The sequence below is a fragment of the Micropterus dolomieu genome, linkage group LG22 (assembly GCF_021292245.1).
Source record: "Micropterus dolomieu isolate WLL.071019.BEF.003 ecotype Adirondacks linkage group LG22, ASM2129224v1, whole genome shotgun sequence".
Taxonomy (NCBI): domain Eukaryota; kingdom Metazoa; phylum Chordata; class Actinopteri; order Centrarchiformes; family Centrarchidae; genus Micropterus; species Micropterus dolomieu.
This window is the reverse complement of record NC_060171.1, coordinates 26,650,061-26,659,575: the sequence shown is the minus strand read 5'-3', so window position 1 is coordinate 26,659,575 and position 9,515 is coordinate 26,650,061. Positions and strand designations below refer to the sequence as shown.

The 9,515-nt window shown below is 40.0% G+C and overlaps 1 protein-coding gene across 2 annotated transcripts in view; it reads left to right on the top strand.

Moving 5' to 3' along the window:
• Positions 1–9,515, top strand: part of cdh13 (cadherin 13, H-cadherin (heart)) — a 370,680-nt gene that overhangs the window by 302,976 nt on the left and 58,189 nt on the right. For both annotated transcript variants that reach the window (XM_046037993.1, XM_046037992.1), the window contains exon 12: positions 6,451–6,593. In XM_046037993.1, coding sequence (XP_045893949.1) covers positions 6,451–6,593 — 143 coding nt within the window. The remainder of the gene's footprint in view (positions 1–6,450; positions 6,594–9,515) is intronic.

Genomic DNA, 9,515 nt, shown 5'->3' with positions numbered 1-9,515 from the left:
GTGAATCTCCCACTGTGCAATGTTGACATGGATAAAAAAGACAAAAGGGAAATAATTGAAAGTCAAACACTGAGGTTGTAGGCAGTCTGTAATTACCCACACTTGTATTCTGTGTTTTCTCATTGATGTGTCTACTACACTTGTCACAATGCTGCAAAGAGGCATATATTTCTCCAGAAATAGAGCTCAAAGGAGTGTAGAGTGTGTGTATATGTGTGTGCGTGTGTGCATGTGTGTGTGTGTGTGTGTGATGATCAGCTTGTTGTGGAGTTCTGCCCCAAAGTATCCAAAACTGTTTATCCTTCTTTAAGTTCAGGCAACTCAGACAACAGAATGGGGTCATGATTACAGGGACAATACACCAAATTTTACACATGAAGTCAGTTTACTTACTAATACTAAATCAGTGGAATGCCCTTTAAGCTATGGCAATAATAGTGTTGAATGTAACTGACAGATGTAGACTGCAGTCTCTTGTGTCAAGGCCACACAACCATCCACCTGACCTCCAACCTTTGGCAATTTTATAACATCACACAACGACTGCCATTACTCATTGGTCATAAGTTTGAGTCCATTGGTCATTGTTCACATGGCCATTATAGGATAAGTAGTCAGGATAACAATAAAATTCGATACATTTTAACAAATGACCTATACTGTCATGTTTGTGAGGACAGTCTCAGTGTTCACAAATGCCTGAAACCATCTTTCATTCAGTTTATGTGTTCTATATGTTATGTTAAGAATAAAAGTACTTGATTGAAACTCCCACTTTGTTTTAAGTTTACATTTGCTGTAACATTTCAATCCATTTCATATTGTACTTAATGACCCTGGAAAAGTACAAGTCAATAAAGATAAATAGACAAACCATTTAAGATCATTAGACTGAATGTCTCAACATAGACACACCACACTGTATGACAGAAATCAAATGAAACAAACTGAAAAGCATTTTAGTGGTCAACCTTTGTATTAGAAAAGTACATTGTCCAACTCAAAAGTACATTTTCTAAACCCCATTAGAGATCCACTTTCATTATTTATTTATAGTGTTAATCCGGCAATCTTGTGTGCATTTAAAAGAGGAAACTGCACAAAGAACCACACTATATTACTATTACTTAGAAGAGCTGCCAGCCACACATCTTACTTAAGAGAAAACAAACAAGAGCAATAATCAGCATTTATGCAAAGAGCTCTCCTTTAGCTCTCTCACTGCTCAGCTTTTATCTTCTCTCTAAATTAGCTCTTAACACAAATTGTCTCTCTCTTATTCTGTGTGTCCCACAGACACCTGCCATTGACATAAAAACAAGCACAGATGCACAAAATGTGTGCCAGCATTTTGCTCCTGATGTAACTGGATTATAAGTGGGCGGCAAGCCTCGTTCTCCCTCCTGCTCCCTGATCCCTTTGAGTTGTCTGAGAAAACTGAGGAACAAGGCTCAGATCAGAGTTAGAGAGAGCTCATCTGTCTCAACACATCTACAAGAGTGACAGCGAAGCTCTGCTCTCAGATAAGAACTTCGGAATTTGCTGTCAAAATAAATTATTTACATCCTCAATATGCATTGGTTAAGACTACCATTTTAGTTTTATTAAGCATCATTTTGTGCCAAGGTTTTATAGTGTTCATATTACATTGTTTTTCAGGTGAGTTTTTTCACTGTTTTCTTTCTGAATGTTGGTGAAATAGCAGCCCCCTGCAGAATTACATTAATTTAATGACTTTTTCAAAATTTTGCAGGAGCCTGCAGTTTTCTTAAATTATTTTTCAACCTAAAAGCGGAACATTTCAATTTTGACTCACAATTTAATCTACCGCTTTGTTTCAATAAATACTGAAAGGATGCCTTCTCAGAGTGGCTTATATAAAATAATTTTAAAAGCCTAGGTTGTTAGGTTGTATTACATCTCTGGCCCTGGGTCACCTCTAATGAGACACCTTGACAGTCAGACAGATGCACCAGACTCCTGCCTGCTCCAACCTGGCTCCTCTCTGTCCTCATACAGCTAAGGGAAATCCCTTACCAAAACATACACACACACACATGCACACACAACCCCTGATAGGGCTCTGATGCCAGCTATAGTAGCTCAGAGTAGCCCCTAAGGGTCTAGCTCTGCAGTCCAGTGGAAAGAGCAACAGTGACGGCCTGCTCTCTCATACATTGGGGTCGCAGTGTGCCTCACAACAGGGCACTTTCTGCCACTCAAGCAAAAACATGGACAAATCGCCTTGCTGTCTTGAGAATTATTTCACAGTGCAAGCAGAACATATAGGATACTTTTGCTTTGAGTTGTGCGTTTCACCTTTTGCTTGCTTTTGACTGTTATAGTTTATAGAGGATGGGTGTATTTGCTGCTAAAAGAGGAGGACACGTGTGATCATTGTGTTTGTGCACTGTCTCATTTGTTGACTGATTTGTTGTGGGCCTTCTCTGTTTTTTTAGATAACCACGTATAACCAGATATGAGTATTCCTAATGGCTTTTTAATGTCTTTCTAATTTGCCCTTTAAAGGGCTCTAATGGACTGTCCCCATGTTTGCACAGAGAGGAGGAACAGTGGATCTGACTCATTTAGTGGTTACCTTTGAGTCTGCACTAAAGCAGACAGAAGTATTACACTTCTTCAGAACTTGTAGGAAGAAACATAATACCCTGATAATTTACTCAACAGTCTGCTTAGCTCCATTGTTTATGGCTGGCAGCTACGCAATATCCTACATGTCTGAAAGAGGTTCCCAGGGTTTGAGCTTTAGAGTGAATCTGTGAGTTTATGTAGAATGAAAATGAAAATTTAAGGGAAGCTTTTGGAGATGAATACAGACTGGTTGACTGCTCTGCTGATTTCCAGACTTCAATCCCTCGCTAACACAGAGGGATTTTTGCTTCACTCTGAAGATGTAGCAGGGCATAAAATATCAAAAAAGCAAGTATTACATAGCTCATTTTTGAGATTGTAGTTGCTGTTAATGTCTGGGTAAACTGTAACACTAACTGGATTTTGAGGCCAATATTACAATGGCCATTTTAGAGTTTAAAAAAATGGATGAGAAGATTGGATTCTACAGACTCTGAATATGAAGCTAAAGCCAGCAGCTGGTTAGCTTAGCTTAGCACAAAGGCAGGAAGCAGTCTTAGCTTCACCATGACTTTGCCAAGCAGCTCCACAAAGAAATAGTCCAGTATATAACCCTGTAACACAATATCATTGGGACACTTTGATTTCTGTACAGATTAAACAAACGAGATATAACCTTTCCCTCCCCTGTTTCTAGTCTTTGGGCTAGGCTTAGCTAAACCAGCTGTAAATTAGCATTTTTCCCCAAAATATTGCAGTTGAAGACTTTTGAACAGGATACGTGCTGAGTAGTGTGTTATACAGGTAAAAAAAATAAAGAGAGGAGACAATTTTTCTAAATGACCTCAAACATAACATTGGCATTTCTGTACTGCAATTTCTTGTGACGTAACAGAAATTGTCACATAACATTGGTCATGTTCACTGACACGTACAGTGTAGATAATGTATACAGTACATATTTGGTAGGTCCAACATATTTGACATCAAATACCCTAAAAGCTTTGTTGTATTCATGTGCACGGGTGGACAATGTGGTGCTGACGAAACACAGAGATCACAGTGTGTGTGTCTGATAGTGCAGTCAGTGACGGGAGGAGTGAGACACATGGAGGTTAATAACCTGTGAGCCTGGCTTCGTTTTATTGGAGGAGCTGGCCTTATGAATCAAGTGGGTGCTCTGTGTGTGTGTGTGTGTGTGTGTGTGTGTGTGTGTTTGCATACGTGTGTATGAGGCAGGCAGAAGAGAGCATGCACAATGATGTATTGTATGAGTCATTATTAATAGTGCATTTAACCTCGCAGCAGTGCCTCTTTTGTTACAGTAAAACACATGTGCTGGTTAACAGTAGTGATCACTGGCAGGGAAAGTGTGTGCGAGTGAGAGCGAGAGGGGAAAGGTGTGAGCGGAGGTTGATTGCAAAGCCATTTCCCAAGGCTTTGTCGCGCTCTGTTAGCTGGAGAGCTCCATTTCAAAGACAATTTGTCTACTGCTGAGCACTTTGGCAAAGAGCGGCCTTGTGGTAAAGAAAGTCTGTAGTCTTGTGTGTCTGTGTGTGTGTTTGAGAAACTTTTCAGCTGCCTGCATGTGCCTTTTGTCCATGTACTGTATGGCTCACAGAAAAAGTGCTTATATAAGCCTGTATAAGCGTACATGTTCGCAGTATACATGCGTGTGTGCACACTTGTGTTTTTATACAGAAACGTAGTGCACCAGAGCTCCTAAATCAATCACTTGTGACATTAACACAGACGCAAGCCCCTTCCAATCACCATCTACCAGCCATCAGTGGCTGGCTGAGTGGCCACATTAGCAGGGTTGTGATCCGCTCTTCGGCTCATTTTTTAGGCTTGGCCGTTCGCCCACAAGATTTTTGAAGAAGTCATACATCTTCTTAAACCCTCAGCACTGCAGGAGCTGCTGCTGCTGCAGTCAACTACCTACACATGCATGCATACAGGGGTAGAGACTGTGCAGGAGGAAATAACTCTTACACCATTTTCTCGTCACTATAACAGACTACACAACATTCACTGAGCAAATCTTCAACAAACTCTTAATTGGAATGTTGGGTTTTTGGCCATGACATCATGATCTTAAGTGGCATTGATAGCAATACTGTCACGATCTTCATGTTACTCCATGATACTGTTTAATTCTCCACCAAAAAAAGTGCATCAAAAATTATCCTAACTCCTTATTTCATCTCTTGAGCAGTGTAAAAATTAATAAGACAATATTTTTAAGACACCATAGTCCTAGAAATTTAAAGCCCCCCTCCAGACAGTTTTAACTGCCGTTTTTGACATTCTTTCTCAAACAGAGAATGGGGGTGTGGTTAATAGTCGGACGTAATACATTACCATGACAACCAAAAACTGACCTGCTGGAGTGTTCACTAACGATATGCTGTCACTACACTGTAAAGTTTAGTACACTTTACTGTCTGGCAGGAGTAGCTATTACTTACCCATGATAGAAACTAATGTGCGCGTATCAGCTGTTATCAATCATACAGTCGAAGGTCCTGTCACGCACTGCACATATAATGTCTTGTATAAATTTGTTGAAATTGTGTTTATTGTTCTATGTTGCTGCAGAACAGGAACCTGCTGTAAACCAGTTTCTAAACTGAGTCAGGCCCGTTTACTGTAACTAAATTGTTGCTCTTAAACTTTTCCTGTATAATAAATGAAATGAATGAATGAACATGCTAACTCCCACTACGTTTTATGATGCGCTTACTTTACCGCGGGGGTGTGGTGGGTGTCTCCGCCGATGCATCGGTGAAACGGCCGTCAGTAAAATGCATGTTGCAGACTGTATATACGATGGTGGCAGGTGAACGTGCGACGCGTTTTCTGTCATCTGTCCTCCGACACCGCACGCACAAATGCCATAGTGAAAATGAACAGCACACTAAACAAAGAGGAGGAAACTAAAAAATAAGACCCTCTGTTAGCTAACTTTCTGCAATAACTATGCTAGCTAACTACACCTAGCTAACTACAACTAAGTTAACTTAGCTAACTAAACTAGAAAGACAAACCAACAATCAGACACAAAGAGACATACCTACTGTAAGTTCTAAGTAAATTATGATAAATTGGTTAGCTAGCTCTCAACACTGTTTATCGGTTTGATGCTTGACGCGTGAGAGCGTGACGGCGTGACAGTTTTTTAACGAGGCATGACAGTGCGCCTGCGCAAGCTTGGAGAATGACGTATGACTTATGGAATTACAATAGTCAGACGTCACAACCCCATTTTAACAACTAAGCAACTTTTGTAACTTTGAGCACAAAATTAAGCCATTTGTCAAAAAAATATTTGGCTAACTATGTGGGTAATCAACATTGTAAGGAAATGACTGTAAGTAAAATTATGAAATATCATAGAAATGTCAAAATACACTGGAGGGTGGCTTTAAGTGCCATTTCTCACCCATCACACACAAACACAAACATACACACAAACACAAACATACACACAATCTGTTCTTGATTGTTGATGATTTATTGAAATACTGTGTGTATATTTTTCATGAGCAGTAGCATTTATGAAGTGATGCAACCAGAATTCAGAAGCCTGATGTCATAAAAAACCTGAAATCCTGCTGTATAATTTTTCTATATTGGAATGTTTTCTTAAGCAGGAGTTACATATTGTATATCAATATGAAGTATACAACTGCCTGTGTTGTCTGTTGTTGTGTCTATGGAGCTGTCTGTCTAAGATGCCTTAAAATATAGGACCAAAATAAACTGGAAAGACAACTTTTCTGCAAGCTAGTGTATAGTTGATGTTCTTGTGCTTAAATGGTTACAACGTCTTACCTATTTTATTTACTTTCCCAGGTATGCTGTTCTGCGAGACCCAGCAGGCTGGCTGAGTGTGAACCCAGTCAGAGGAACTGTCAACACTTCGGCCTCACTGGACCGTGAGTCTCCTTATGTCCATGACAATAAATACACTGCTGTCTTCATCGCCACAGATAACGGTGAGTGTCAGATACCCCACTGTATGAAAATGATAGAAGATAATTAGACAAAAAACAGTATGTGACATATTATAAATATAAAATATGTATATATAATATATAAGATAAATAAATGTCTATTTTCTACTGGTAAATACACAAAAAGTGACCAAGGTTTGGAGTTGTTACAGTGATAACCATGGTGGATAAAGTGACAAAGAGCAAAGTCTAGAGAGGCTTCAACAGAAAAACAATGTCCATATCCTGGTCACATTGTTTACTTTAAAAGTATAAAACCACCAAAGCACACAAAATGTCAACGAAAAATACTTAATACTTAAAATATATACTACAAAATTTGACTACCACTCACAACGCATTTTTATAAGCTATTTAAGGTGTTAAATGTGTTTAAAGGGCATTATTACGCTAAAGATTCTACTTTATGCAGTGGCAGCGAGCCAGCAAGGCTTCCCAGCATATATTTTTCCTTATATGCATTATACAAAGAATTTCACCTGTCTGTGCTGAATCATTGCAGCAAACATGAAAAAGTTGAAACAAAGCCTGCCTCTGCCTATAAGTACAGTACACTCTTTGAAAGGACTCACCCAGTCTGTTAGTTTCACCTGGACACAGTGTAACTGTCATTATCCCGTGGTGACGTGGTGCCTTAAGTGGCACTGCTTCTTTCAGGCCATATGGTCACTGGCTGACAGTGTCAGTGGAGCTGCTGCACTGAGACCTTCCAAGGCATGGACGAAAGTGTCAAGAGCTCCGGCACATCTCTCATTTTTCTCATTGCTTCTCTCTTCCTGTGTCTCTCTGTCTCTTTGTCCTCGTCTCTCTCTGTCTCTTTCCCTCTCCCTATCAATCTATGTGGTCTCCTGTGCTCAGGGAGATTCTGACAGATCCATTAGAGGAACTGAGAGATTCTATTAGTAGGCAGCAGAATAGCACTGTTGTGCTGGGGAATTCAGCTGCCTTAGAAAGATGAGCGTTGAAAGAGGAGTAATGATGGAGCAAGAGGAGAAGGTGGAGGAGGTTGAAGGGTCAAGGGAAGAAGAGAAAGGAAGGGACATAAGAGGAGAAAACAGGAAAAAGATATAGAGCTGGGGATGTGGGTAAGCAATAGGAGGAGAAGAAGAGAAATGGTGAGGATTATGAGTGGACAGGGCAGGGTGTAAGATTAGTGTTGGCGCTAGAAGAGGAGGCAGGGTAAGAAGCACCTGCCCAGCTTGTTATTTTTGTTTTTGAAGTTTTCAAGATAGATAAGTTTCACATTTTATTAAATATACTTATTGGCTTGATTGAGATTGAGATTGATATCTCTTTCATGTCTATTCGATGTATGAAGCTACCACCAGTAACCGGTTAGCTTAGCACAAAGTCTGGAAGCTGGGAAACAGCTAGAATGACTCTGTAGGTAACAGAATCTGCCAGCCAACTTCCCCAATGCTCACTAATTAATACATTAAATCTCATTTGTTTGAACAAAAAAGTATGTGTAGAAACGATACATTGTTGGCTTTGAGGTAACTCAAGGGGACAGTAAGTGATTGTAATCCAATATACTTTGTTAAATTCAGCAAAAATTTTGTCACTGCTAGCTCTCTGTTTTGTGTATGTTATGAAAAACAAAATCTGCTTTTCCTACAAATGGAAGACAAAGAAAGTGATGTGGAACTTGCCACACAACATTGTTCCAGGTGGCGTTCGTGGACAGGAGTGATGGGGGCAGTGGGAGAGAGAGTTCTATACGCTAGACTCCAAGCACTGTGAAGAAGGGGAGATGGCCGAGAAACAGCCATAGCCGTGTGAGGTCTGAAATGTTATGAAATGTGTAAAGATATTTTCGGTTCATTTTGAAACTATGGCAGAGCAAATTAGACTGTGGTGGGCCGCCATGGTCTCTTTAATTAATGGGAAACACTGCATCTGCAGAATCACTTACTGTCCCATTAAGATACTTAGCCAGATTTGGTTACCTTTGGAAAGAGCCAGGCTAGCTATTTACCTCTACGTCTCGTTTGTGCTAATCTGAGCTGACCAATTGCTGAATGTAGCTTCATACAGTACAGACATGAAAGTGGTATTACAGTTTTTCTCAAATGCTAAAACACATTTCACAAACGTTTTGTCCATGTTCTCCAATGTCTAAACACAACACCCTTTTCTAAAGCTACATAAACACAACCACACCTTCTCCCTTCAAAACTCAAACTTTCACACCAAAAGAGCAGCTCGAAGCTTTCAAAAATGTAAACACTATACACATCATTACACACTACAGCAAAACAATTGAAAACACAAAGCTCAATTTGTGTGAAGGTTCTTTGTTTCATAACTGCCAATGCATATTTTTAGAAACTTTACAATAATGGATCTTCTTAGATCTCTGCAGAGGATTGGGCATTTAGATTTGAGAGTTTCATATGAAAAGTATAAATCTATAGTAAATTCTGTACACTACTGTAACACAACTCAATGCAAAAACAGAATCTATTGCACACAACAGTACTCTTGAAAACATGATCAGGGTGTGAAGTTTTTTTTATTTACACCACAATCACTGTGCGGCATCATGTCGCTGAGCTGCATCGGGCCACATCACCTCATCCACTTCGCAGGCTATATTGTCTCTTGCCAGGCACCGTGGGAAGAATGCCCTGGAATGGCGGATCCATCCTTGGAAGTTCTCCACTGGGATGTCAACATACGCCAGCTCCATTGCCCTTAGGAGGTTCTCTCTAGTGTATGGTTGTCTGTCATAAACCTTCCATCTCCATGATGAGAAGAACTCCTCTATAGGGTTCAGAAAAGGGGAGTAGGGTGGCAGACAGATGTTTAAAAAGTGGTTACTGTTGGTGGTGAACCACTCTCTGATTTGGTTTGTTCTGTGGAAGCGTACATTGTCCCAAATGATCACATAAATGGGATGTT